Source organism: Thermoascus crustaceus (genome assembly GCF_041956765.1).
Source record: "Thermoascus crustaceus strain CBS 181.67 unplaced genomic scaffold VTN00scaffold_3, whole genome shotgun sequence".
Classification (NCBI taxonomy): Eukaryota; Fungi; Ascomycota; class Eurotiomycetes; order Eurotiales; family Thermoascaceae; genus Thermoascus; species Thermoascus crustaceus.
In genome coordinates this window covers 3041893-3068663 of record NW_027192529.1, presented here as the reverse complement: position 1 = coordinate 3068663, position 26771 = coordinate 3041893, and the positions used below count along the sequence as shown (strand labels likewise).

The following is a 26771-nucleotide window of genomic DNA, read 5'->3' as shown; positions in this document are numbered from 1 at the left end:
ACTACGCTCCTCGTGCATGATAGGTCGCTCGCAGTTGTTCATCCTGTTGAAGGGGTTATATCTATTGACCTTGTTCAAATTTTGGGGCTTCAGTTTCCAGAATATCTACTGCTTGATATTGAACATACTTGATTTACCTCCTAGTTCATCTCAACATTTATCATCAATAGACATAAACCAGCAGCTTTTCTCATGAACCTCGGGGGCTCGCCTCACCCCCATCCTGACATAGAACTCCTCTGCTTATGCACCAAACAACATTCGACAACGTTCAACATTAAAAGCTCACAGCCTAAGACCAACCGGGGCAATACCCAGCGCCACCTCTGTTCAGAACCGTCAATCCACGCACATTGCAGCATCACAACCCGAATGGAAGGGAGACTGCTCAGAGCTCCGTCAAGCTCGGCGCACCGGGTGAGGGAGGGGCAGAGTTCTTCGTCTGTATAAAGACCTTCTGCACTCCCTTTTCACGCTTGTCGAATAAGTTGTACACCTTCTCCATATCTTCAAGCCTGAAGCGATGGGTAACCATGTTAAGCGGGCGAACCTCGTCCTGTCTGATAAGATTCAACAGACGCTCCCAGTGCTTGTGCACAGGGGCTTGGCCGTTTCCGATAAGACGGATACCAGTCTGCATGAGCGCACCGATATTGAAGTGATTGGTCTGGCGTACTGTGAGTCGGATGGTCTATCCATCTACTTCATCCAGAATCGATACAAAGCGGGCATCACTTACGTAGCCAGCATATACACCCGTCACCCCAATGCGCCCAAAGGCCTTGACAGATGTGATCATCTCGTTCAGCAACTCCGATGTATCCGTCTCCATACCCAGCAACGTCTCGAAGTAATGCGCCCAGCCCTTCGCATACTCACCCGCGGCGCACTCCAGCGCGACATCTGGCCCTCCATTGACCATTTTCTTCAGCATCGAGGTGACCGACTCGCCTTTTGGCAGCTGGGTGAAATCGATCGTCTCGAGCCTAGGGCACTTCTTCTTCACAAAATCCAGTCGCCATGCTCCGTTTCCGCCATCGATCAGGATGACCCTGCTGGCGCCGTGGTAGAAGCTGAACTCCGCACACATCTGCCCGATGGGACCTCCGCCCCAGATTGCAACGACATCGCCGTCCTTGACACCCGTGTCGGTGACGCAGTGCCAGGACGTGCAGAGAACATCGGAGAGGTAAAGCCCCTTCTCATCGGGGACGTCGTCCGGGAGATGGAGCAAATTGACATCTCCATACGGAACGCGGACATATTCAGCCTGCCCACCAGCGAAGCCTCCCGTGAAGTGGGAGTATCCGAACATCCCTACGTCAACCCAGTCAGCACCATATTCTTTCCAATGACCTGTCCTTTCCAACGAAGAAAAAGACCAGAGCTTACCAGCTGTTCGGCCGCCATACATCGCATTCGCGATCTTGTTCGCATTTGTCCGGTCACACACCGAAGAGAGCTTCCGCTGGCAGTAATAGCACTCGCCGCAGGCGATTTGGAAAGAAGCCACGACGCGGTCTCCGACCTTGACCTTTTTCGCAGCAGGTCCGACGCTCTCCACCAGGCCGCAGAACTCGTGTCCGAGGATATCGCCTTTCTGCAGCTCTATGATTGAACCTGAAATTCGTGTCAATATATCATACATCTGGAAACAGAATCGACGGAAACTCCGGACATACCGTGGTAGAGGTGTAGATCGCTCCCGCAAATCGTACTACCCGTCACCTTGACAATGACATCCGCGTCATCAATGATTCTCGGTTTTGCCGTTTCGACTATAACAAAGGTCAGCGAGATCAGATTAAATCTATCACAAACTGTCCAAATGAGGAAGCTCACCCAGCTTGACGGAATTCTTCCCATTCCACGTGAGGGCCTTCATCCGGGCACCGTCCTGGTCTCCATAGTCGTTCTGGCCGGGATTCGACACGTCCGTCGTGATCGTGGCATCGCTGGTGTTGCCAATGATTTTCTCGACGACGCCGGCCGCTCGGGAGGTTGCCATCTTGAAGTAATCTTTCTGCCTTTCCTATCTAACACCGTATATATGTATGTACGTTGTGGTATGTACAATATGGAAGTATGTGTTTGGATGTCACAGCCCTGTAGCCAGTAGGAGGTATATCGCGAGCATACATCCAATCAGACAGCCAAACAGCCAGACAAAAGAAGACGCAGGTCAAAGCTTCTTCCCATTCTGTCTGATATTTATTTAATCATCAGGACCAAACCAGCCATCCTTCGACGGGATATGGTCATTTCGTCACGGACGTTCATGTTTCCGCTCCCAGGCATGACCTTGACATCATCGTGAGGTCGACGGCACATCAATTGAGATCACCAGGGCGCACATCATTCCAAGGTCATGGCTTGCCGTTCAAGAGTTGCTTCGAAAAATCCTGCTTTATACTGGTCATAGGCTGGGAAGACTATGCCGGGTGACTCTGGGCTCACTGAGTTTTCTTGATCCGATGTCGGTTGGTTACTTCCTATTTTGCAGGTAGGCTTGGCGTACCCGTGGCTACGAAAGTCCAAAGCCATGATCGTACTGTACGTAGCACCTAGTTACGGTCCTCGTGAAATATGGATGTGCACGCCCGGATCATGACATGTCGTGGGATTTAGATAGCTAGCGGGGGTGGGTTCCGATTTTGCTGCGCTTCTCTACAAGTAGCGGCTGAGTTGAGCGGGAGAGATATAGTGGTAGATGTTCATAATCAGGAGACATTCCCTTCTCGTCTAGACAGTGCGGACGGGTTTCGCAGACGAACCCTCGCTCTTGAGGCATCAACGTATCAATTGCCCTCTATTGTTCTCTCTGAAGAAACCAGCCACTTCGGTAGGGATATAGCTCGTGAAACGGGAGACTCTCTCTCTCTTTCCGCTAGAGATTGCGACTCGGACATAAAATAATACATAAAGAACCCACTTTCCCATGTCAGGTAGGTAGTTATACAATTTCCCCCAAAAATTGTATGTATCGCATAAGAAAACATAGCAAGGAGAATTTCAGAATCACGACTGCGCCTTTTGTTCATTTGTCTGCCGGCGCTGCTGCGACTCGCGCTGACCGGTCAGGGCGGACTTCTGCCGCAAGTAGTTCCGGACGATGTTCTCGACGCTGCCCATGTCGTGCTTAGGTTGTCTGGAGCAGTTGTCAGTATATAAGTCTCACCATAGAAAAACAAAGGTGCAACAAAGCACCAAATCCGGGCAATGGAGATCAACGCACCTCATATAATACAACCTCGCCCTCCTCTTCCTCTTCTCCGTCCGCTGCACAATCTCCACGCTCTCCACGTTCGGACTGAACACCTTGATCCACATCTCCACGCCCACCCTCGTCAGCTCGTTCCGCAGCAGGAACGCCGTGTCGATCCCCCGCGACCGGATGTTCAGACACACGCCCGAGAATGGGTCCCCGGACTTGAAGGTCACACGCAGGATGTCGCCCACTTTGACGCTGCGCGGGTTGCGCCGGTAGTCGAAGAGGGCTTTGCGTTCACCGGTCGGGTCCAGGACCGCGAGTTGGGATTCGGTCACGGCAGCGATGGGGTCTTTGCATTTTGCGAGGGCGGTGGGCGGTGGGGGGTAGATTTTGAGTTTCTTTTTGACTGCGATGGGTTAGCCATTTGGGATTCTATTCTGTAGACAGATCAAGCCGAGTTGTGGATGGATTAGGTGCAATTGGGATCGAAAAACACCCGATCCCAAAGCAAGACATTGAAAACGTAGGAAGCATAGCATACCTTGATCCGGTCTGAACCGCTCCGGGATCTGCGAGTAGAAGTTCTGCGGCAGGTTCGCGGGAAGAGGCTTCTGCTCTGGCTTCGCCGAGTACACAGTCGAGAGCGATCGCCGGCCGCTGAAGAAGGCCGGCTGTCTCAATTCCGCTGCAATGGCGGACCGCAGGCTGCCCAGCGGCCGCAGGGCCGGTAATGATGCCGCCATGGTTGTGTGTTGGTCTCCCTGGCGGGAAAGATAAACTTGATCTTAAGATATGAAGGACTTGGAGATCTTGAAGGTCCGAGCGTGGCAGAGTTTCGGGCGCCAAGCCTTGAGTTGCCGTTTTGGGTCGGTCTTCGAGCAGAGAGAACTGCCCGCCGGAACTTTTTACGGACGCTGCGCAGGTCGGTCTCAAGGCCGTTTTACCCCACGTTCTCTTATTCTTTATATACCCGGGTTGGTTTATAATATTATTTCTAGGGCTCGGGGTCTAGTTTCTTCCTGTTTCTTACGAACCGGAAAAAGCACATTACACAGAAGAACAATGGCGCAAAGCGCCGTGGGCAGGCTCTTCCGCTGCCAGAATTGTCTCCGGCAATCGGTCTCTACTTCCTTCAGACAGACTCGCAGCTACTCGAAAAATGGTAAATTGGTCTATGTCTATCTTTCTGTGTATTTTAATTCTCCAGACAATGCTAATATTTGCTGCTTTCCCGCACAGCCATTCCCACCTTCTCCCCGACCTCCTCCCAGGAACTCGACCAGGCCCTGAACCGGTTCCGCGAAGAGCTCTTCATCCCCTTCGGTCTCGGCGAGCAACAGAGAAAACTCATGTTCCGGCAAAAATACTCGGAACGCCTCGACGACCAACCCATCTCGGTGACCATCGGCGAAGATGAGAAGTTCCAGCTCCGCCCCATGGACCCGCAGTCGCGCCCCAGGAACCAGGAGATCACGCAGGTCGTGTCGCTGATGAAGACGACCAAGGACTGGCAGAACATTATCCCCTTCCTCGCGGGCTTGCGCATGGCGGGCCGCGTCCTGAAACCCAACCGGTGGGAGTGGTTGATCCGCAAGGCGGGCGCGGCGGACGCTTTGGGTATCATCCTCGAGTGTGCGAAGCAGTCGGAGAGGACGGGGCTGCGGTTCAACAACATCGACGTCGTGCAGAAGTTCTACTTCATGCTGCATCAGAAGGCGCAGGCCGCGGAGTTTCAGGGCAAGGGACTCACCAAGGCTCTCAGCCTGGCGAGGCAGGCGGCCATGCTGATGGAGGCTCCGGAGCACGTGGTGCACGATGTCCAGCAGGATCCCAAGCGACGGCCCTTCGTCGTTGGTGTCTTGCTCGAGCTCAGCGCCGCGCGGGCTTTGAATGAGTTCGGGGGCAGTGATGAGACCGGCCACGTCCGCACATACGCCCAGCGGCTGTTGGCGACCTGGCCCCTGGGATCCTTCGACGCAGAGACCAAGGACTGGCCGCGCGTCGACCGGATGCTGCAGGAGAACGTCCCGATCTACAACGGAATGAAGTTGGCGCTGCAGGTGAACGGCATCGCGAGCGACAAGGCCGTCGGCAGCGGGCTGAAGGCTCGTGTGAGCGAGCTGGAGAGGCTGATCAGGGGGCAGAAGAAGAGCGCCCCGGCAGAGGTCAAGGAGCAGCCGACGCTGGGCTTTAAACAGAGCCAGCTCTTGACGTCCAATTAGAAGAGCTAGTTTTGTTTTCCTCCCCTTCTCCTGTCCTGTTTTTTACGATAACCATTGTATATTATCTAAGAGACACTTCGGATCCCGATTCAGGAAAGAAATGTCCTTTTTTTATGTTGTTCAATAGCGACATGCTCAGAAATGAAAGTGGGTTGAAACCAATCATTTTCGTCCCTGTCAGAACCATAAAGTTGGGGAAATCTCGGGTCAAGAATAAGAGCCGTCAGTGTGCACATTTGATATGACATGATGAGTTAAGATCTGGATATAGTTCGCTATCGTTTTTGAGCGTCACGTTTTAAAGAAACCGAAAGCACCACTATCAAAGTTTAACATAACTGCAACGTGTTGTCCTCGCGGAAACGTCCTCGAGCCGGTAGGGAAGTCTTGCCAGATACAACGGCAGGTCCGGCCACCGTGATCTGGAATAGCAGTTAGCAATAGGTCCCCTGTGATACTGCTGGAGAAGAATTCGATGTTCTTACCTGTCCCTCTACGGCTCTCTCAAGCCCCGCGTCCTCAGGATGGCCAGTCAAGGTAATCTCGACGCTGCTCAGTGGAGCTCCGAAGTGACCAGGTCCGTTATGCATTCTGTAGTCGAACACATTCGTCTGGGTGACTGCACCAGCAACTCCAGGGCCCGTCAAGGCGTACACGACGCGAGCACCGGTGAAGATTCTCAGATCGGTCAATTGCCCAGAGGTCAGACGGTCCTTGTCGCTGGCGTCGACGCGGTGGGAAACGAACAACAGCCGGAGCTTGTCAAGGGACAGTTCAGCTGTTGGCCCGATGTTGGCAAGCCGGCTAAGGAAGTTGGGTGTGGGCATGTGACCCGCATCCAGACTCCGTGCCTGGAACCAGCGGCCAATCTTCGAGATAATGCCGGTATGAGGCAGCATGAACTTATCGTGATAATTGGACATGGTACGAGACGAAGCGATGATGACCGTGGGCGAGACGCCAACAGTGGCAAGCGCGAAGTCGATATCTTCTCCAGCGACAGAGTTGAGAGCAACAGAAGTGTTCGAGAAAAGGGCTGCCAGTGTCAAGCACAGAGGGTACGGGAGAGAAAGGGAATCGATGGTAAGAACCAAATCGTCCGGGCTAAATCTCTGGCCACGAGGCAATGAAGAGACCAGTGCACCGATGGCGGACACGAGATTCTGTTCGCATGGTCAACATGGAGCAATGCATTGATTGGGAAGGACATACCCTTGGCGTATACTCGATGAACTCGCCTGAAGATGGCCAGACAGTCACGACGGACGGTGTCTCAGACTTTGGCGCCGAGGCAGGGACCTCAGATCCCACAGAGTCTTTCTTGTCTTTGACCAATTCGTGCCAAACAGCAACCTCGAGACTGCCTCCGATGCCCTCAGGCACCTCGTTCCAGTCCATGTGCCGGCTGCCTTGCTTTGCAACCCAAACAACATGGCTGAGCTGCTTATTTCCCGTAGTGACAACAGACAGGTCGACAGAACCAGCCTCAGCAATCAAAACCTCAGCCTGTGCCTTCTGTAGATAAGCTGATAGAGTCTCAGCCGGGAGATTGTGCGGAACGATGACAGTCTTGAATCCATAGAAAGCACCCGCTGTCGACGAACGTCAGTAATCTCATTCTCTCCGTAGTGATGTTATAGGTTACGAACCGAATATAGCAGCAAGCAGTTCAACTGAGTCAGATAGACAAACGACAACTGTTCTGGCTGCTGAGTCCTTGATATACTGCCCAATGACGTTGATTTCCTGCGTGACATCGTCCAGCTTGTGCTCCTCGACATTCCTTCCCAAGACCGTATAGATCTTCCCCTGCTTCCCCGAAACCGTGGCATCTTCGTTCACGGCTCCGCGGACAGCAGCCCTCCAGATGTCGCACAGGTCGCCATTCCGTCCACCAGTGTACTTTGGCGCCCCGGGGTCCTTGATATTTAGTCCACTCTTGAGCGGGAAGCCGTACGGTGTCTCTAGGTTCCTGAATACCGCAGATTCACCAGGTTGTCTGACAGGAGATTCGGTCGCCTGACGGGCAAGCAAGTATGGATGAACATCGGGCTCCTTGGCGTATACTAGAGTATAACCAAAGAAGATCACGACGGCGGTCGCGATAAGGGTCGAGTAGATGTTCCAGTCCGACAGGATGTCGGCCAGGAAGGCATCGATCTTAGCCAGACCTGACGCCTCGGCAGCCATGTTCGGGAAGATTCAGGTTGAAGTCATGCGAAAGAAGGATGACGGCAGCGGTGCGGGCAGGCCATGGAACGTTAGTCGGAGATAGGAGTGATGTGCCAGATGTGGAGATCCTGGGGGGTCGGAGCTGGCGTCCGGCGGGCGCTTGGGGCACGCGCTTGCGGAAGCGCGGCAAAAGCGTCTCTGCTCAGTGCGCTCCTATTGCCAGGATCTATCCAAACAGATCCTCGACAGCGCAGTTTATGCTCACGGCTATGCCCCTCAGCACCTCTTCTCCGTAGCTCGATCTTCTCTGCTATGCGAACGATCGAGGATCTGCGTTGAAGAGCGTCAAAAGGTAGGTCTGGTAAGTTTCCTTCCAGGGTGAGTGCGCGTATCTCCCGCCTGTTTGCTTTCTGCTTCAAGACCCGGTAGCTCACGAGGGACATAGTAATCTCTTCGTGCTTGTTTATTTGCGTATTTGCCCCGCGACCAATGGCCTCTCATTCTGTCCCATCGACCCCCGGCGCATCGCCAGCGCCCGACACGCAGACGCCCGGGAAGTGGCGGCACCCTCGTCTCAATGAGATCGTCAGGCGACAGAATGCTGCTGCTTTTGATGACCGCAACGTAAAGAAGCTTCTTTGGAACGGTGCGGCGCTGGTTGCAACCTGGTTTTTTGGAGGCTGGTTCAGATCACAGTGAGTGAAGCCCACGTGGAGGTGTTCGACAGCTAACAGGAATAGTGCTCTCAAACTGCAATCGCTCGTCAAGTTCTCAACATATCCCGACCTTTCTCTTCTCATCCTACGACTGTTCTTCCTTATGAACATACTCATCGCGCTGTACCCTCTATTCCGACCAAAAGACGACCTCTCCGACATCCCTCTGACGCCATCGCAACGCGCTCTGCTCGGGCTTGACCCCACCAGTACTCCTCCAGCGACACCTGGCACACAATATATAACGCCGCCAAGGTATAGACTTTCTTCTGGATCGCGACAAGCGAGTCCAGTCAGCAGAGGGTCCTCCCCTCTATCAGCGAGTGGGGGTCTGTCGTCATCGGGCCGCAGGGCTTCAATGGGCGCTTCTTTCTCGCCTACTGCAAGCCCGCTATTTCAGAAGGCAGTTACAAATGGGAACAGAGAACGCAGACAGAGCTTCGGGTCCTCTTCTTTGGCTTCCAGTTCGCCCTTCAAAGATTCCACCTTATCCGTGTCGCGAGGGCCTGCTACGCCGTCGCCGGTGGGAGGTAAGCGTACCAGTTTGGGATTGAGCAATAAGTGGTTATATGAGAAAAACCGAAGATTGTCTGGCAATGGTGTGTTTTAGTGGGCGCAGATTTGAAGTTTGCTTGTCCTGGCTACACTGCGAATTGGCGTGCGAAAAGTGTAGAGCTCTTGGTTTTAAGCTAGCATTATTATGATATAGTTTTTGAGCATAATAGAATGTTCTATCTGCCTTCTAACGGTATTTTTCGCAGTAAAAATTGTCATGTTGGGCCGTGTATAAGTTGTTTGCAGGTGTGTCTTCTTGATGTGCCTAGGCATTCACGCCCGCAGCTTTCGGCGACGCAACAGGCTCGCCTAGAACCTGCAGCGTATCCGGTATCCTAACTCAGGCGAAGCGCAACATAACCACCTCGAGGCCGATACCCATAACTCAGAGCCACCAGCGCTCCCGGTTCCGGACGATATTTATATTGCAGGCGATTGTCACAGGTCATCTTATTTTATGAGCGACAACCTCCCCGTGAGCGGTTTGGCGACTTCGCTATGGGTGCCTCGGAGTCTAAGCTTGTCTTCAAGCAGGGCATCTTTCGCCTTTCGGAGGACAGCGAAATAGCAGCGGATGACCCGTACTGGGCCAGAGTGAGTTCAATTTCTTTTATGGGGGAAGCTTAGCGCTCCTTTCTTGCTGACTAGCTTCCAAAGTTCTGGGAGCTCCCAGAATCGACAGAGGACGTCTTCAGCCTATTCACCCCCGCGGACATACGACGAACCCGAGATACTGCGTTTTCGAATCTTGAAACGTTGATACTCGCCGTAACTTCTCGTCTGATCATACTGAAGAACCATCCCTCGTTCCCCGACCCGGAACTCGCTCCTGACCGAGATGCGCTGAACTGCATTCGCATCCTCACCCGGATACTTCCGTTCATATACGAGGCAGAACACTTGGAAGAATGGGAAGAGAAATTCTTCTGGGCTCGTCGCAAGAAGAAGACCCGACGGGCACAGATCGCATCGGAGGTCCTGTTCGACGAGGCGCAGAGCGACGAGCAGCAGGCGCAGACACAGCCCCGGGAAAGCGACTACGAGGACGTGAAGCCGTTGGCTGAGGAGTTGATAGACACCTTGATAGACCTCCTGTTCTACACCGACTTTACCATACCAAAGCTCCCCGCTGCAAAGAACAAGGTTACCTATGCGATCTGGCAGAGTGGGGTGGGGTGCAACAGTGCGATGGGGTCGAATAGGGAACTGGAGAACAATCGATGCGAGGTTCTGAGACTGCTGCTTACATTGACGGGAAAGGCTATTTATATGCCACTGAGTAAGTTCTGCGGCGCGGCGACGGGCAGGGGTGCTCTACAAGGACTGACATCTTCAGATACTTTGCCTGTCCAAGGAGTCAAGGCCATTACGTATATCGCAACGTGTCCCGATAAGCAGATTGTTCTGACACTGCTTTGCTCTCTGTTGAACACTGTAGGTAGAAGCGGCTTCAAAGATAAGTTAGATTGCTTACATTTAGTATGCAGACTATCAAATACAACCCTGCATCCTGGAGAGTTCCATACGATCACGTTGTGTGGAAAGACCCCAAGCAGATTCTTGTCATCTATTGCTTGCAGTTCCTCCTGGTGATTCTTCTGTACCCAATCCCCGAGGATGGACGCGGGCCCGCGCCGAAGAATTACTATCGCCATTACTTCGGACGACTGCACAGGCCCCAAGATTTTCAGTTCCTCGTTGACGGAATGACCAGAGTATTAAACCAGCCGGTGAGTAGTGACTGATAAGCTGCAGGTCCTCTTACTGACAACTATTAGATGCAAGCTACGGCTTCTTACCTCCCCGGTAGTCAAAAGTCAGTCAAGTGGGCCCCTGAAATGCTCATTCTATTCTGGGAGGCCCTGCAATGCAACAAGAGATTCAGATCATTCATAATCGACTCGCCCCGTGCACATGACTTTGTCATCCTCTGTATCTTCTATGCAATAGAGTACAGAACGGACCCTTCTAAGCAAGGAGTGGTCAGGATGTGCATCTTCATTCTGCAGACTCTGAGCGTGGAACCCAACTTCGGAAAGAGCCTGAACAAGAAGTTCGAAGCCCAAGACACTTTGCCGCCGAGCATACGTATTTCTGGCTTCAGAGGCACATATGCAGACTATCTCATCATAGTAAGTTATTGATTACTCCAATGATATGATACTCTCAGGCTAATGGTCAATTTCAGTCAATACACACTCTTATGACTACAAGCAAGGGAAAGCTTGACGCTGTCTACCCTGCGCTGTTGGCCATAATAAACAACATAGCCGCTTATGCTGAGCATCTGTCGCCGACCACCTGTTCGAAGATCCTGCAGCTGTTTGCGTCAATGTCTGCTCCAAGTTTCCTATTGGCTAACGAGACGAATCATACCCTCCTTTCTTCGTTGCTTGAGTTTATCAACGCTGTTCTCGAGCACCAGTTTACTAGTATGTTAATACTCTTCTGGTATCGTTATTGAGAGGGCCGACTAATAGTTGCTAGAAAATCCCTATCTCGTCTACGTTATCCTCAAATCGAGAAAACGTTTCCAGGCCGTCAGAGCTTTCACGCTTGAAAGTGGGCAGCAGGAGATCGAACGTCAAAATCAACGAAGGAAAGAAAACGATGGTGTCGCAAGTCCATCCCTTTCGCATTCAGGCGACGAACTTCGCTCGAAATCGCCTTTGAGTCACATCCCCGAGGAAGGGGGTCCTTTCGCTATCGGAGGAGACGACTCGGACGAAGAAGCGGAAGCGCTAAATACTCCGTCACAATCTACCCCATCTCTTCAAAATTCGCGCACGCCTTCTGTCTCATCATCGGCCGACGACAATGTTCCACCTCAACTGCGGGGGATGTCTGAAAAGGCGCGAGGAAAAATGCCTGCCGGGCAAATGTCTTTCTCGAGACAAAATAGTATGAGCAGCCTGAACGGTAATGTTCCAGCCATTCCGTCTACAAGTACTGGTTTTACTCCAACTGCAGTTTGGGTAAGTCGATTCCTACCCCCCTCAATCCATGTGTCACTTTTCCTGACAAGTTTTGTTTTAGCTCGACTCCTGGCTCCCCGAACTTCCCCTCCACACGATCCTCACCATTATCTCCGCCATCTCACCTCACGTCCCCGACGCCGCCCTGCAGTCCTCTTCTAGCACAGAAGCCCGCACTCTAGTCTCCAACCTTCCCTCCTTCGCCGAAGAGCCCCACATCCAGACCATCCTCTCAGAGCCTTCCCCGATCCGCGTGCACTCCTTCGAGTGGACCACACTCTCTATGGGCTGGTACGAGTCTCTGCTCTGGGGATTCATCTTCTCCAGTGAGATGGTCGTCGGCTCCGCGTCCGGCTCTACACCGGGCACCGTGGGTGTCTGGAACGGCACGGGCGTCAAGCTATTCAGGGTCCAGGAGACGGCGGCGCAGGGGCCGACACTGTTTGCGCCCAAGGGCGCTGTGGACGCCGTCGGCAGCAACCTGGTGCAGCGGATCGGGAACTTGAATCTGAGGGGATGGAATAACAATCCGAGCAATAACCAGGATACATCATCGTTACAGAACGCATCCAGGACTCCTAGTGTGAGGGAGGTATAGTCGATCTGTTTTGTCTATTTGTTGATACCGTATCTCTGTCTCGTTCGTTTTCCCTCTTTTTTATGTTTTAGGAGGATACCTGTCTCTGGCGTTGTTTGTCCCATGACCAAGCGGGCGTTCCGTGACTTGGGCCAATTATCAGTTCCATTTTGTTTCTTCCTTTTTTTTCTCCTGGAAATGGCAGTTTTTCATTCTACCGCTGTACCTATGTTGCTTCCCGTACATTGTTTTAATTTAAGGGGAAATGGTAACCCGCGCGCGTGTCCTCAAACAGCGTCCGATTCTGTCATGACTTATGACAGGAACTAGTAAACATCACTGTTACTGTCTAAGGCGCTCTGCCCTGAGACTTGTCTTCTACGGCAGTACTAATTTTAGGTCTCTCTCCTTCCAGGACACACAAAAACTCTCAGTTTCCTTGTCTTGTTGAGACCTTCCCTGTGGGACATGGAAATTGAGAAAGGGGCAGGAGTAGTCCAACCAAAGCATTGTGTCTTTTCCCAGTATATCTTTGAATATCCTCGATTTCATGTGCTTGGTTGATTGATGGTGTTTTGTCTACTGGACTAAACTAGCCCGAGCGAACGAACCCTGTACCTGAAAGGTACGTACGATAGTGTACTGTACAATCGAGTAGAATCGATTTTTTATCGAAAACAGGCCCATTACAAGTAGTAGAATGGAAAGTTTGCTTTTTTGTCTTATTACCAGCCTACCTAATCATCCGCAATGTCGGATGCTGTATACAAAGGTTGTACGTAAGAACCTCACATACACCCCTCCTTGAGCATCCAAATAGAACTTGTCTTCTTTTTCTTTGATGTTGGCATATAGACACCACTCGGGCATCGTGTCGACTGATGCTTACGTGACGTTCCTTTTTGTCATATTAGTCAGTTCAAACTGACAATGCTGGTGTCTGGAATTCATGCCTAGAATGACGATGAAACCCTAATCCAGTGACACGAAGAGAAGCAGCAGAGAAGCATTTACTGATAAAAGGATTACTTCCAGGAAGCATGGATGAGGTATACATATACCTATGTATGGAGCATTGGTAGAAATAGTGGTCTCAAGATTACTCCGGTAACTCCGGGTTGCGCGTTTCTTGACTGCCGTAGTAATAACACTGCGACAGACGCTCAATGGTGATGATTCAATTGCCGATGGCGAAATTTGTTCCAGTAATAACCAAAATGCCTGCATCTCATCGCATAGTAATTGGTCATTGTGAAGTTGCCAAGTCGCATGTACAGCCACGTGGGGAGGAGATTGGCAGCGCAGTTGTCGGTGGATCGACAACGTCGGTCGGCCTCTGCTGCTGCTGACGAGCAAAGGAATGTCAGCTATTAAAACACTCCGTACACCTTCTCTCCTGTCGAGAGCGGCCTTTCTCGGTCCTTAGTTCGGGAAGAAGCTCTCTTGTTCTTTTCTGCTTCCCAATTCCTTCGTTTTTAGTCGTTCTCTAAAGAAAATGAAGTTCTCGACGTTATCGCTATTGGCCGCGACACTCGCGAGCTCGAAGCTTGTCGCGGGAAGCTCCCTTTCCCCAAGCCTCCAGAACATCCTCAAGAACACCCATGGAAGCGACGCGTATCACTATCCAACGGACTTCACAAGGGGAATTATGCCTGTAAGTTTTCAAACATAGCCCAGCACGAACGACGGAGAAATAAAGCTCTCTGTCACAGGCCTTTGGGGAGCTTTGAGCTTAAGCTAACCCATTGCGCTGCCTATAGATTCCCGTCCACTCGCACAAGTATGCTGATGTTCACCGCTCATAACATGAAGAAGGCTTAGTGTCTTGTCTGTGGTCAATTGCTGACGGACCTCAAGTGACTACTGGAGAGACGTGCCCTTCTATACTGGTACAGATGCGACGCCCTGTTTGCCCTTCGTACACCGCTAATGATCGGTTATTCCAGCTCTTTCCAAAGGATGCATTTCGACCGAAGCTGATGTCTGGCTGTACAATGATACCCTTTATGTGCGTATCAATACTTGATATGCTTCAACTACCCTCACGGATGGTATGCTTATAGTGGAACAGGTCGGTCACGACGAGTCATCGTTGACCGAAGAGCGGACCCTCGAATCGCTATATATCAATCCAATCCTGGATACCCTGAAACGCCAGAACCCGACCACCCAATTCGTGACTTCAAAAACTAAGAAGTGAGTACCGAGTCGATCCCAGACACCCCCAGCAGCATTGCACGTGCTGACGCGCAGATGCCCTTGCAGCGGTGTATTTGATACCAACACCAGCCAAACCCTCTACTTCTTTATCGACCTGAAGACCTCTGGCCCTGAGACGCTAAAGGCCGTCATTTCCGCTCTGGAACCCCTTCGTGAACCGGGCTATCTCACTACCCTCAAGAATAACAAGACCCTTATCAACGGCCCTGTTACGGTCATCGGCACTGGAAATACTCCGCTGAACATGGTGGGACCTATCGCTGATCGCGACTATTTCTTCGATGCCCCTCTCGAATCACTGAATGACACCGAATACGCGGATGTCACGTCGTTGATCTCGCCCATCGCATCTACAGACTTCGAAGAAGTCTTCGGCAAGGTCACTTCAGACACTGTTCCTGCATTGTCTCAGGAGCAGCTGAGCACACTCCGTGCTCAGATAGCCACGGCGAAAAGTAGAGGAATTGGTGTCCGGTACTGGAACACGCCATACTACCCGATCAGGCTCCGGAATGAGATCTGGAGAACGCTGCTGAGGGAAGGCGTCGCCCTGGTGAACGCTGACGACTTGAATGCTGTGGCAAAATTTTTCTAGATTTAATTTCTTTTATCAAACGGTACATAGATCTCCGTGACGAGATTTCATATCCGCATATATTCGCATTTGGAATGTCGGGAAGAGAATTGCTTGACCTATGCGGCAACTGGCCGCCTTTCCCCAGGTGAGCAATGTCGATATTTGTGAGAAGGTTTGTATAATTGAATTATTCGAGTGTATACTGGTACGATAGGGAAAAACCTACTATGTGTATTGAATAGGAAAGTGCTGCTTAATACGTCATATATTGGAATGAACATTGATTGACCACTGACCACTATGAAGGAAATCAAAAAAGCTTTTTCCATTTCAGAAAAGACCTTCTTCGTCGCGGAAGAGGGCTGCTTCTAGAAAGGGGCACTGTACTCTAGTTCTAAAGCGCATATATGGCAGCTTAGTGGAAGAGAGTATGTGGCTTGGAATCAACCATATTGATAAGGTAGATTTCCTTGCAGCATACCCCAAAGCTCATGCAGAAGCCTTCAAACCTGAAAATATTAGGAATGGCTTTGCAGCAACTGGATTAGTGCCATTTAATCCAGAATAAGTCATCTTACAGCTTAATATACAGCTCAAAACCCCTACACCACCTGGAAGCTGTGCTGGAGCCAATTGGGTGCCAGAGACACCTCATAATATCATTGAATTACAGCATCAAGCAACTGCAATTAAGGAACTTTTGAAGCAGTGTATGCAGAGCCCTCCAAGTCCTACTAATATGGCATTAAATCAGCTTACCAAGGGCTGCCAATTGGCTATGAATAGTGCTGTACTTCTTACAAAGGAAAATCATGATTTACAGGCTGCAAATGAGAAGCAGAGGCAGAAGCGCATGCAATCAACCAAGCAGCTATCTCATAAAGGAGGCCTTTCAATTCAGGAAGCACAGGATCTTATACAAAGTCAAATTCCAGATCAAAATCAGGTGCTGGAGGGTATGGCCACTCTGGCCATGGAGGCAGCTTCTGCACCTCGTATGCGTGCACCACTGAGGTGCAGTGACTGTGGCACTATTGGGCATAAAAGGACTCAGTGCTATAATCGCTCAATTTTATAATTTTTGTAAATAATTACTGTTTTGGAGAGATAATTAAGCATCAAGTTCTATATAGAATTCGCGATTGTAACGGCGGACCTAAGACTTCTTAGGCAGAGGCTCGTTGGGTTTATCTTGAAGACAGAAAGCAAGAGAAAGAGATGACTAGGCCGTTACTAGCAATGTTGCTATCAAGATTGCTATTTGAGTTGACCACGGGGTCCTAATCCCCATGGTTAAGGAGCGTCTTATATACATGTTGAACTCTGCTTCGGAAATACCTATCCGGTGGATCATGACCATGGATGGATCAAGGGTCAGGTTGGATCAAGAGGTCGGACGGATCAAAGGTCCTGATGGATCATGGCCATCGCTCTTGATCCATTGTCACGTGATATATTCTCCCCCTCACTGTCTTATCGGAGATTCCTAGGCTGTGCCATAACAGCGATGTGGAAAGGTGGCCCGCTCGGTTGGGCGGCCCGCTCGGCCGGGAATTACATTATATAGGACCGCGAAAGCAATATCACGTGACCTTTTTCAAAGTGGAACGCGCCCTGGCGTCCCGCCGACGCGTGCCCCTGTTAGCTTCATCTATTAAATGGAAGATCGATTATCCTAGTTTTGAGTACCATAGTCCATGCATTCCACTTAGGTATATAATCCCAATGTCTAAGCCCGATCTCGGCGACCTCCTTGCTGAAGTTCTCCCGAAAGATGTGAAGACCACTCTTCGTCATATCTCAACCCCCCCAACTCCATGCGAGGCCATCTTCTCGGCCCCGCCGGGGGAGGATCCCGAGACTACATTCTGCGAGAATCACTTCCTGACAGTATCGATCAATCGCGATGACAAGGACGAGGAGGAGCTCATCGTCTTCGGGATCGAGGTCCTGATCTACAGCACGGATCGCCTTACGACCATCTTCATCTCCAAGGCCGATTCGACGGGCAACTTGCGCCTGTTGAAAACTACGCCCAAGATTTCGCTGATCAGGGTGATTTCTACCACTTTCCTTTCCTACTTGGTGCAGACCCGTCAGCGACCAGGGGTCAGGCTGGTTCTGTCGCTGTTTGCGCGCGCCCAGAACCAGTACTTGTTCCCGGGCAGCATCGACAATGTGGGCAAGCATGTCCTGGACGACCGAGGTCTGATCAAGTGGTGGTGTCGAGTAGCTGATCCTATTTTGAGGGAATACGAACCGGAGTCCCGATCCCAGGATAAAGGGCTGCTCGACCAGAGAGTCGAGTCGGTAAAAAGTTCGGCGACTGCGTATTTGATCGTCCCGGGCTGTGATAAGTTCGAGACAAGGGCGTTTTTCCCGCCTACGGCAAAATTCGATGACAAGGAGCATCCCAGATGGGTCAACTCGTACCCTCTACATCAGGTTTGCAAGAACCCAGGGGCCCCTCCAAGGTGCTTGGTCCCCCGGTTTCCGGATGACCCTAAGTCACGCTTCCTTCTCGACTTGGATGACGAGCTGCCGGAACGGACGGAGGCGAGTGACTCCGTCAAGAAAGAAAATGCGGGGCAATGGAGGAGTGTCCGGTCCTTGGACCAGTTCTGGGAGATGATGTCCTTTCGACAGGAGTGTTCTGCCGGGAGGCTCACTGGATTCCTGTGGTTGGTTGTCAATCCCCCGGGTGTTGTCAACTCCGATGACATAGCGGATAAAGCGCCTCGGCCTCAGCCTAGTGAGGCTGACACGGCTGCATCGGTTCTTCCTACGCCAGAAACATCCCAAACCGAAAATGTCACCGCTGTCAGTCCAGAAGAGCCTACGGAGAAAGTGGCAACTACTGCAGAGGCTCATGACCCGTCAACGGAAAGTGTACGGGAACCTGACTCGAAAAAGTTGGAGCATGATGAAAGACCGCCTCGGCTGTCGAGTACATCGACTGAAAGGCCTGTGAAAGCAGAATCAAACGTGTCCAATCCATTTCTCTGGCCCGAGGCTGGAAGAGGACATGTTATTTTCAGTGACAACTATTACAAGACCGCCATTGAATTCCTACTCGAGCAGGATTTCGAAAACGAGGAAGTCTCCATCTCTAGCACTAAGGCGTGGGTTAGCAAGGTTGCTTCTCTCGCAGACACGTTGTGGTGGGGCCAACATGTCGTGGGGAAGAATATCAAGGCTGAAAGTGCCACTAAGCCTCCAGAGGCAGGTAACTTAATGGACACAGGCCTGGTTCGGAAGCGAAAGAAGGAAGACGCGGAGGATGGCAAGGCTCCAAGCGCCGAAAATGGCGAGGCGAACTTACGATCCGCCCAACCGGAGCCATCGCCTAGTGTCAACGTTCTCAATGCTAGTTTTGTGAGGAAAAAGAAGAAGGCATGATTTTGGAATTGGGGGTTTCCGGTTACATACCCAGGTACAACGGGGGGTTTGGAGTTTCTGATTGGAGAGTCAAGCGCGGAGTTTACGAGTCAAATGGACAGGTGTATCCCATAGGTACTATTACTTGACCAGTCCAGGACTTTTATGTGGGTTCTACGGAAGGGGACAGGTCCTAGGAGATCGGTTTATTACTTTATTTCTTTGTTAATTCTGTTGTTGCCTCCTTTCTGCTAGGTAGGCAGAAGAAAAGCAGATTGACTTCTTCGCTTCTTCGAATTCAACCCATGTTTGTATTTTTCTTAGCTGGGAGAGGACCCTATCCTCCAGACCACTATCGAATGTTTTATTTCTGTCCTGTCGGTTTCTTAGCGCGATCGATATCTTTGATCACCAATCATTGGATAGAAGGCCATTAGCAGTTGTTGGATCAATGCATCGGCGACAGATGCGCCACTACGCATTGCTGCTTGTCTACCACTACTGCACACTTAGAACGCTACGTACCAACTTCCCATCTTCTTATTGTACGCTTTCCATCCATCTTTTGGCTCGTGGGCAGATTACCAACCCATCTTGACTACTAAAGTGTGGAGCTTCGGGCATTTTTCTTTTCTTTGCTGTCTTCCAAAGTATGTTGCACAGCGTCTGCCTCACAAAGGGCGGTATGCATCCGCCGTTTCATTTGCCGCCCATACCAATACTAATCCACGAGAAAAGAGACCGACCGGCCGCAGATATGGTAGACTTGACTGAGCCGCAGCTTATCGCTATTTTTGTGTGCAGCAAGCCAGGATGGCTGTGCATTTTGACGAGGAGCGTATGGGTTTGAAGTCTATCCACTCCTGCATGTTATATAGTACTTTGGTATTTGGTTCTGCTATGGCTGTTTGTAGGTATATGGTTGACTTGGGACTCTGTTCTTTTCCTTCTGGATTTACATTTTTCGCTATCAATTCCCTTTTTATCACTTTCTCATTATCGAGAAGCTGTACCATTCATTATCGGAACCTATCAAAGGAATGGGATGCAACTTTGAACTAAGGGCTTAACTTTTAGTTGTCTCCATATTATTTCAACGATGATACACTTGATCTTCATCTTTCCCATTATCTTATTTCTCATACCAGCTTCCTTCGCAATGAACTGCTCTCATCTTCCCATCTACATCGACATCCACCAACGACACGTCCACGGTAGTGACTCGCTCGAGTACGACACTCCTGTGGGTTTTGGATCACCGGCCCAGAACCAAAGTCTCTTCCCGTCGTTGACGCATAACGAAACGTCGGTGGCTGATGTAGATCTCCGCCGTGAGAGTAATCTTACCAATCGCTCGAATGGCACCGGTGGCTTCTTCCAGCCTGATGAGTCTCGGACGTTAGTCGACTCGAACCTATTTTGGAAGGAAGTCGCTGACATCAGATACTAGATGGAAGGCTGACAAGGCGTACAAGTCGACCGATATCAACTCATCGTCGGAAGACGCAGTATTCGGGTCCGATACCGTGCATCTCTATACCCATTTCTTCCAAACCGAGCCGGTTTCGGAGACGACTGTCGACAACTTCCCGTTGAAAGTCATCTCCAATGGCAGTGCAGTCCCCGGGAAGCTTGGGCTCGGTCCTCAGTCGACGTTACTCACAAAGTTATACGATGACAGTCTCATCTCGTCGCGATCTTTTGGACTCTACGTGGGCAACGGCTCTCCCCAGACGAAGGGATCTATTGTTAACGGGAGCTTGACTCTGGGAGGATACGATTCGAAGCGCTTCACCGGGGGGGTTTACAAGTATACGTTGGATTCTTCTGGCGCCAATCCTTTCCGAGTACACGTCAAGCAGATCATCCTGCACGATGACGGAGGAGAGGTACAGAACGTGAGCCTAGTGAAAGGTGATGGATTTGATGCCCAGATCACGACGGACCAATATGCTCTATCGCTGCCCGCAGACGTCACCCGGGCTTATGCTGATGCGCTTGATGCAGCAACCCCTTCAGGAGATGCTGATAGTTCTTTCCGGATCAACAACAAGCCTTTCAACGGCACCATGTCCGTCATACTCTCCACTGGTTTCACAGTAAAGCGGCAAAATATCTCCTGGTCCAATGCCGTCGTCGCAGGACGACAGCAGAACTTGAATAGGAGCAACGATGATAATGGACGAGGACCAGAACAATTCTATTTGGGTAACGCCTGGCTCAGCCAGGTCTACCTGGTCGCCAACTACGATGATAATACTTTCCACCTCGCCCAGGCCGTCCAGGATACGGACTTCGTCTCTCTCCAGACACTGTGTCCCGGGGATGTGCCTCGTCCCTATGCAGACCCGGACACCAGCAGCTTTGCAAAGAGGGGTCTAGTCGGTGCCGTCATTGGCGGTGTTGGAGCTGCTATTCTTCTCTTGTACCTTGGGGTCTGGATATACGCTTCCTACAGGGAAGCAAGGAGGAGAATGAAGACTGTGCACTGGTTCAAAGGGACCAATAAGAGCATGGAGGTCCCTACTTTCGATGAGGGAGATGAGATGATTGCGATGATGCATAATGATGACAAGGTGCGGAGAGACTCAAGCTGAAAGGACATGAAACTGCTTTCGGGGTTATTTCCAGCGACTTTTCCATCCTGTTTTTCTTGGTTTACATGGTTCAACTTCTAAAAATTTGCAAAGCATATAGCGTTTGGCGTCTGCAATCTTCACGATACTTAACCATTTCAGCTGCTGTAGGTATCACTCTCCACTTATGGTTCTCAAAATCTGTCATTTAAAATAACATCAGTCTCCAATCCCGGCTAGTAGACATTCTGACCAGTGCCTGTGTGGTATTAGTCAACCGTGAAGGTCGCATGGCGCCAGGAACAATAACTTAAACTATAAATAGAACCGATCCATAAACCAGCCCTCTGTATGTACTCCGTAGATTGTAATCTCTGGGAACATGCGGTCAAAGCGTGCATAGGGCATGAATGGCCCTTGTGTACGTGAGATGGCAAGGAACAGCTCGGGACACAATGCCTCTTTCGACTCCACCATTAGGGGAGCAAGCATCTCTCCGTCTGGACTATATGAGCTGGAAGTTTAGGACTTTTTGTCCATTCGGAGCACACACGACATCCGTGACGAGCCGAACGGCACCGACGGGAGCTTCCCCGGACGGCGACAAACCGCGGACGAGACACGACGGCAGCGAAGAGGTTGATATCACGACCTGTGTTTTTGCTTCCGAGATCAAGTCTCTACCTCGTCTGTCATGCAACATGTCAGCAGAATGAGCAATTGGAGAGATGAATGATCGACAGTCTGAGGATATCTCGGCCACGGAGCTCCACCGTCCAGCTCAGCGCGGGCTGAAGTTCGGCACGCCGGGAGGGGCTCGCGTCCACCTCATCGTCCAGCCATCTCGACGAACAAAGAACGCTCCGCCCGCATCCGAGCGGTTTTATTGTACGGACCGGATCAGCCTTGAAAATCGCTCGTCTGGTTCTTCTCCTCTTTTTTTCCCTTTCCTTAGAATGCTCTCTTCGCTGAGCGCGTTCGTTCCTGCAGCTTCATCCGCCCGTCGCCGTGTCCGCCCATGCTAAAACTCAATCCGAACTCGAGCTCTCTCGATGTCGGACGAGCCGTCGATCCCGACGGCCATGGCGAGATGTCTGGATGGCTGCTCGCACTGGGCTGGGTAGGCTTGATCTGGTACCTCACGGTCACGGCGGTTTGTCTGCTGGGATATTTCCAATTGTAAGTCTTTTTTGGTTGACGATTGTTCTGTGTTGAATTGACATGAGAGCTTACACGACCAGATGGAGACACTACTTGCGCACGCCGTACCGGTCATTCTCTTCTACGAACCCTTCCCAAGCACCACATGTCACGGTCATCCGCCCTGTCAAGGGCCTCGAACCGCATCTCTACGAATGCCTGGCTGCTACCTTCCGGCAGGACTACCCCGTTGATAAGTTGACCATCTACTTCTGTGTCGATTCCCGGAGCGATCCCGCATATCCGACGTTGGAGAAGCTCCTTGCGGACTTCCCACACGCCGATGCACGCATATACATCGAGGAGGAGGACCCGTTGCTCCAGCCGGGCAGTTCGTACCCGCTTGGTCCGAACCCCAAGATCAGAAACATGAGTCGTGCGTATCGGGAGGCAAAGGGCGATATCGTCTGGATCATAGACTGTAATGTCTGGGTTGGAAAAGGCGTTTGTGGCCGGATGGTCGACAAGCTGTGCGGTTTTGGATCCGGGGAGAAGTATAAATTCGTGCACCACCTGCCCATCGCGGTGGATGTGGATGCGGAGGGTGGATTGAGGCAGGAGCGTCAGGCACTACTTGAGAGCAGCCACAATGGTGACAGTGACATCTTGATCGGGAATGAGACAAGCCGCAAGGAATCAACGCCCAGCTTTCTGTTCCGGACTCGTGGTGGCAGGCTGGAGGAGCTGTTTCTTTCTTCTTCGCATGCGAAGATGTACACTGCCATCAACACCGTCTTGGTTGCTCCTTGCGTCGTGGGCAAGTCCAACATGTTCCGCCGCTCGCATCTCGACTACCTCACGACCCCGTCTCCGTCGGACCCTCACCCACGCAATCCTGGAATTGACTACTTCTCTGACAATATCTGCGAGGATCACCTGATCGGAGACCTCCTCTGGAGGAAGCCGATTCGGGAAGAGAAGGAATACGGTGAACGATGGGGCAAGCATGCACTTGTCTTTGGAGATCTGGCTGTTCAGCCCGTCGCGAACATGAGTGTAAAGGCCTACATTGCACGTCGTGTCCGGTGGCTGCGAGTACGCAAGTTCACAGTTCTTGCCGCAACCCTGGTTGAGCCTGGTACGGAGTCATTCCTCTGCTCTCTTTACGGGACCTTCGGGGTAACTACCTCATTGGCTCACCTCCTTCAACGGAACAGCTCCAATATGTGCCAGCACCTGAGCACCTGGACCGCATTCTTCGTGTTGTGGCTCCTCGGCTTGGCTTTTTGGGCCTTCACCGACTGGACCTTGTATCGGAAGCTCCATTCAGGAGCGACCGTCGAGGTAGACGAGCAGACGCCGTTCTTTGCCCGTCCGCTACCCAGGGGAACTGCAAGACGCCCATTCCTGCACTGGTTTGCAGCCTGGCTAGGACGGGAAACATTGGCATTACCGATTTGGATATGGGCCGTCTGGGGCGGCATTACCGTCGTCTGGCGGGACCAAAAATTCAAGGTCGGCTGGGATATGAAGGTTCGGGAGATTGGCCCGGCACCTGGGAGCGGTAGATTCAGAACTGTCTCGATGGACGGATCTTACGATGGTATGGTTCCGCTTATGAGTCGCAGTAGTGCTGGATCGAGTAGCAGTCAAGGTCGGAGTATTACTAGGGAGGAGAGGAATAAGGTTAGACGAGATTGATGGATGGGTTTCATTGTTCATACTATTAGAGCTTGTGTATATTGTTATGATTAGGTGAGCGTCTTTGTGTTCATTGTAAATAGCATTTTCAACGAGGTATGCATCTTGGGTTCCTTTTTAGATCAAACATCCTTTCACCAAGAAACAAAAGTAGAAAAAGACCAAGCCAGAAAGGCAGGAAAAAAAAGTAGAAAGAAAAGTCTTTACATATCCCATCAAAAGACCCAAATCCTCTATTCTTCAATTCCCATTCGCACCCGTCTTCTCAACCCCCTCCATCTCCTCCCCAGCATTCCCATCCCCATTACTCTTAACCCCATTAGCACCAACACCAGTCTCCAACCCAGCCCCCTTCTCACACCCCAGCAACCACTCCACCACTTCTCTCCCCTTAGACATCTTCCCCACCCCTTCTTCTTCCTGCTGACCTTCCTTACCCTCCTCTTCTCCTCCTTCCTTCTGCTCCTGCTCCTCCTCCAAAGACCAAGCCGTCCGCTCCGCGAGGAAGACAGCGTCGTGGCCCGTGTCGTTCTTGATGTCGATGTCGGCGCCGGCCTCGACGAGGGCCTTCACGCAGTCGAGGTGCGTGTTCAGCGCGGCCCAGTGCAGCGGCGTGTTGCCCGAGTTGTTGCGGTGGTTGATCAGTGAGGGGAGCTCGTTGGGGCCGTCGGAGGCGAGAGTTTGCAGGAGGTAGGTGAGAATCTCTACATAATAATGGTCAGTTAGATATCCCCTATGTACATCAGGGCCATGGCCCTGATACAGTAAAAATAGAAGGTAGAGAGGGGAGAGAAAGAAGGGGGGGGGAATACATACCAACATTCCCATTCGCGGCCGGCCAGTGTAGGAGACAGGCACCCGTGCCCCCCTCGCTCTCGTCCTCATTGTCGACCGCGGACCGTATTATCAAGGACGCGGGGACATTGTGCTTCTTGCTCAGGTTGGCGATATCGGTCTTGAGGGCGTCGAGGTCGCCGACGCGAGCGTCGTAGATGAGGTCGTCGATGTCCTCGAAGGAGAGGGAGACGGGGACAGACATTGTTTTCGTCTATTTATCTTTGTATATTTGTCCTTGATAGGGAGGGAAAAGAATATATGGGGAGGTTAGGACTCTCTCTCTGTGCTTTGTTCCCCTTGAAGCAAGAAAGGTGGAATACGAAAGAAAAAGAGGCTATGTTAGAGTAAACAAGTTCGCCTCCTCTAATTGGGGCGCGGAAGCTTGAATAATAAGTTCGTGTAGATGCCCTCTCTCCTCAGCTCGAAACAGTCAAAAAAGAAGGGTATTATGGATGACTTCTGGTCTCGATGTTAGTCATGTCCTCTGGGGCTTTTGCATAATAATATGCAATTATCAGATGGCTTTTTTAGAAGGGGAAAGAAGAAGAATCTGGGTATACGATGAATGAGAACAGAGACGTCATCTTGACATCCAACATAGGCATAGGCATAGACATGATATGTGCATGTGCATGTGCATGTGTGTAGTATGATTTGATTAAAATAAGACATCGATAATTCGCAGAACAATATCTTTTTTAAAAAAAAATGAACAAGAAAAAGAGGGGTAGGTTTTTTTTATATCCCGTTATTAAAAGCGTAAGGGGAAAAAAAACATAAACATAAACATAAAGTGTGTGTATGCTTGTTAATCACTTCGAACTCGTGCGATCCAATTCCCACCCCCCTCTCTGCCTTATCGATAGCTAAAAAAAATGGGATGGTGATATAAATTTTCAGGAACACATACTTGACAGCAAGAAGCCCCAAATCACCAGAAGAGGCGTCTCGCGGCGTTTAAAGTCGAACTTGACAGAACAAAAGAAAACAATTTAAACTCACCTAGCAATGATCCTCAGGCACTGTATGCAACAGAGTACTCCTTTTCCACCGATGCCTCGACGTCGTTGGCCCGAAGAAACTTGCCCAAAGAACAAAAGTCATGTGACGCACGATGCCGAGGTGGGGATCCTTTGGATCATGATGGGACTGAGCCGAACCCCAACTCTGTTTGTTCAGGACATCAGGCCACAGAATGTGTATATGTGTTTGGTTTTTTATGAAATGTCGAGCTTATTCTACAAATGGACTCATTGCGGATAGAATATATAGAAGATGGTTCAAGTTCCTGGGTAGTCATGCACCTAGTGCGGTCCCATACACCAGCTAAAGTCCTACACCAACCATTTAGAGCTTCAAGAGTCCTTGCATCTACAATGAAGGGACGTATTAATAAGATAGAGGCCATAAGTAACTAATATTGAAGCCCATTCAGTTGGTCCGATTGCATAGACTTAAGACATGGAATTAACTAGTTAACTAACGTAATTCCCTGCCGACCGGAACACCCGCCCGAGCGGAACACCTCGATTACCTAGATGAAATACTATATGAATTTACACCCAAAATAACAGCATAATTCGACAATATTTAATTGCTAGATTGATTAGGACATCTATTCCTTTTATGACCCCTAACTCCGCAATTCGTACACTGCGGAGGGGCTCGCTGGCGCTGCTGTACAATTGCAGCAGCCGATCCTTCCATAATACTAGCAGGAGCTTTGTTGGCTTCATTATTTCTCTGTATAAGAGCTTGACCTTCTTCAATAGATAGACCCTCTATAGGACCCATTTGATGATTAGATTGTCACTTTTTCTGCTGGAGTTCTTCATTGGCTAAGCGTAGATTCCGGTTCTCCTGTGCCATAAGGGTTTTCTCGCTCACTAGGCATTCGTATCGCTGAATGAAATG

General features: G+C 50.8%; 10 protein-coding genes across 10 annotated transcripts; 6 read left to right on the top strand and 4 right to left on the bottom strand.

Annotated features, from left to right (window-relative positions):
- Window positions 1-388: 388 nt before the first annotated feature.
- VTN00DRAFT_6300 (uncharacterized protein) lies at window positions 389-2008 on the bottom strand (the record flags this gene model as incomplete). The annotated part of the gene is made up of 5 exons (XM_069432922.1): window positions 389-667; window positions 740-1317; window positions 1393-1620; window positions 1683-1778; window positions 1843-2008. The coding sequence occupies 5 exons, from the start codon at window positions 2006-2008 to the stop codon at window positions 389-391; spliced, it is 1347 nt and encodes a 448-aa protein (XP_069288732.1).
- Window positions 2009-3018: 1010 nt separating this feature from the next.
- VTN00DRAFT_6299 (mitochondrial 54S ribosomal protein bL19m) lies at window positions 3019-3954 on the bottom strand (the record flags this gene model as incomplete). The annotated part of the gene is made up of 3 exons (XM_069432919.1): window positions 3019-3148; window positions 3236-3617; window positions 3753-3954. 3 exons carry the CDS (start codon window positions 3952-3954, stop codon window positions 3019-3021), a joined length of 714 nt encoding a protein of 237 aa, XP_069288731.1.
- A 319-nt stretch (window positions 3955-4273) lies between these two features.
- On the top strand, window positions 4274-5433 carry VTN00DRAFT_6298 (uncharacterized protein; the record flags this gene model as incomplete). The annotated part of the gene is made up of 2 exons (XM_069432918.1): window positions 4274-4373; window positions 4451-5433. The coding sequence occupies 2 exons, from the start codon at window positions 4274-4276 to the stop codon at window positions 5431-5433; spliced, it is 1083 nt and encodes a 360-aa protein (XP_069288730.1).
- Window positions 5434-5762: 329 nt separating this feature from the next.
- On the bottom strand, window positions 5763-7623 carry VTN00DRAFT_6297 (uncharacterized protein; the record flags this gene model as incomplete). Its single annotated transcript, XM_069432917.1, has 4 exons — window positions 5763-5855; window positions 5919-6596; window positions 6646-7025; window positions 7083-7623. 4 exons carry the CDS (start codon window positions 7621-7623, stop codon window positions 5763-5765), a joined length of 1692 nt encoding a protein of 563 aa, XP_069288729.1.
- A 25-nt stretch (window positions 7624-7648) lies between these two features.
- VTN00DRAFT_6296 (uncharacterized protein) lies at window positions 7649-12449 on the top strand (the record flags this gene model as incomplete). The annotated part of the gene is made up of 14 exons (XM_069432916.1): window positions 7649-7673; window positions 7731-7983; window positions 8051-8076; window positions 8138-8300; window positions 8346-8576; window positions 8642-8851; window positions 9308-9470; window positions 9534-10155; window positions 10213-10310; window positions 10364-10606; window positions 10655-11008; window positions 11065-11308; window positions 11364-11851; window positions 11913-12449. 14 exons carry the CDS (start codon window positions 7649-7651, stop codon window positions 12447-12449), a joined length of 3657 nt encoding a protein of 1218 aa, XP_069288728.1.
- Window positions 12450-13923: 1474 nt separating this feature from the next.
- VTN00DRAFT_6295 (uncharacterized protein) lies at window positions 13924-15243 on the top strand (the record flags this gene model as incomplete). Its single annotated transcript, XM_069432915.1, has 6 exons — window positions 13924-14082; window positions 14189-14208; window positions 14286-14317; window positions 14375-14436; window positions 14500-14624; window positions 14694-15243. 6 exons carry the CDS (start codon window positions 13924-13926, stop codon window positions 15241-15243), a joined length of 948 nt encoding a protein of 315 aa, XP_069288727.1.
- A 1707-nt stretch (window positions 15244-16950) lies between these two features.
- On the top strand, window positions 16951-18624 carry VTN00DRAFT_6294 (uncharacterized protein; the record flags this gene model as incomplete). The annotated part of the gene is made up of 1 exon (XM_069432914.1): window positions 16951-18624. The coding sequence occupies one exon, from the start codon at window positions 16951-16953 to the stop codon at window positions 18622-18624; it is 1674 nt and encodes a 557-aa protein (XP_069288726.1).
- A 1138-nt stretch (window positions 18625-19762) lies between these two features.
- VTN00DRAFT_6293 (uncharacterized protein) lies at window positions 19763-21200 on the top strand (the record flags this gene model as incomplete). The annotated part of the gene is made up of 2 exons (XM_069432913.1): window positions 19763-20001; window positions 20054-21200. 2 exons carry the CDS (start codon window positions 19763-19765, stop codon window positions 21198-21200), a joined length of 1386 nt encoding a protein of 461 aa, XP_069288725.1.
- A 997-nt stretch (window positions 21201-22197) lies between these two features.
- VTN00DRAFT_6292 (uncharacterized protein) lies at window positions 22198-24020 on the top strand (the record flags this gene model as incomplete). Its single annotated transcript, XM_069432912.1, has 2 exons — window positions 22198-22358; window positions 22421-24020. 2 exons carry the CDS (start codon window positions 22198-22200, stop codon window positions 24018-24020), a joined length of 1761 nt encoding a protein of 586 aa, XP_069288724.1.
- Window positions 24021-24260: 240 nt separating this feature from the next.
- Window positions 24261-25059, bottom strand: VTN00DRAFT_6291 (uncharacterized protein; the record flags this gene model as incomplete). The annotated part of the gene is made up of 2 exons (XM_069432911.1): window positions 24261-24724; window positions 24837-25059. 2 exons carry the CDS (start codon window positions 25057-25059, stop codon window positions 24261-24263), a joined length of 687 nt encoding a protein of 228 aa, XP_069288723.1.
- Between the last annotated feature and the right edge of the window lie 1712 nt (window positions 25060-26771).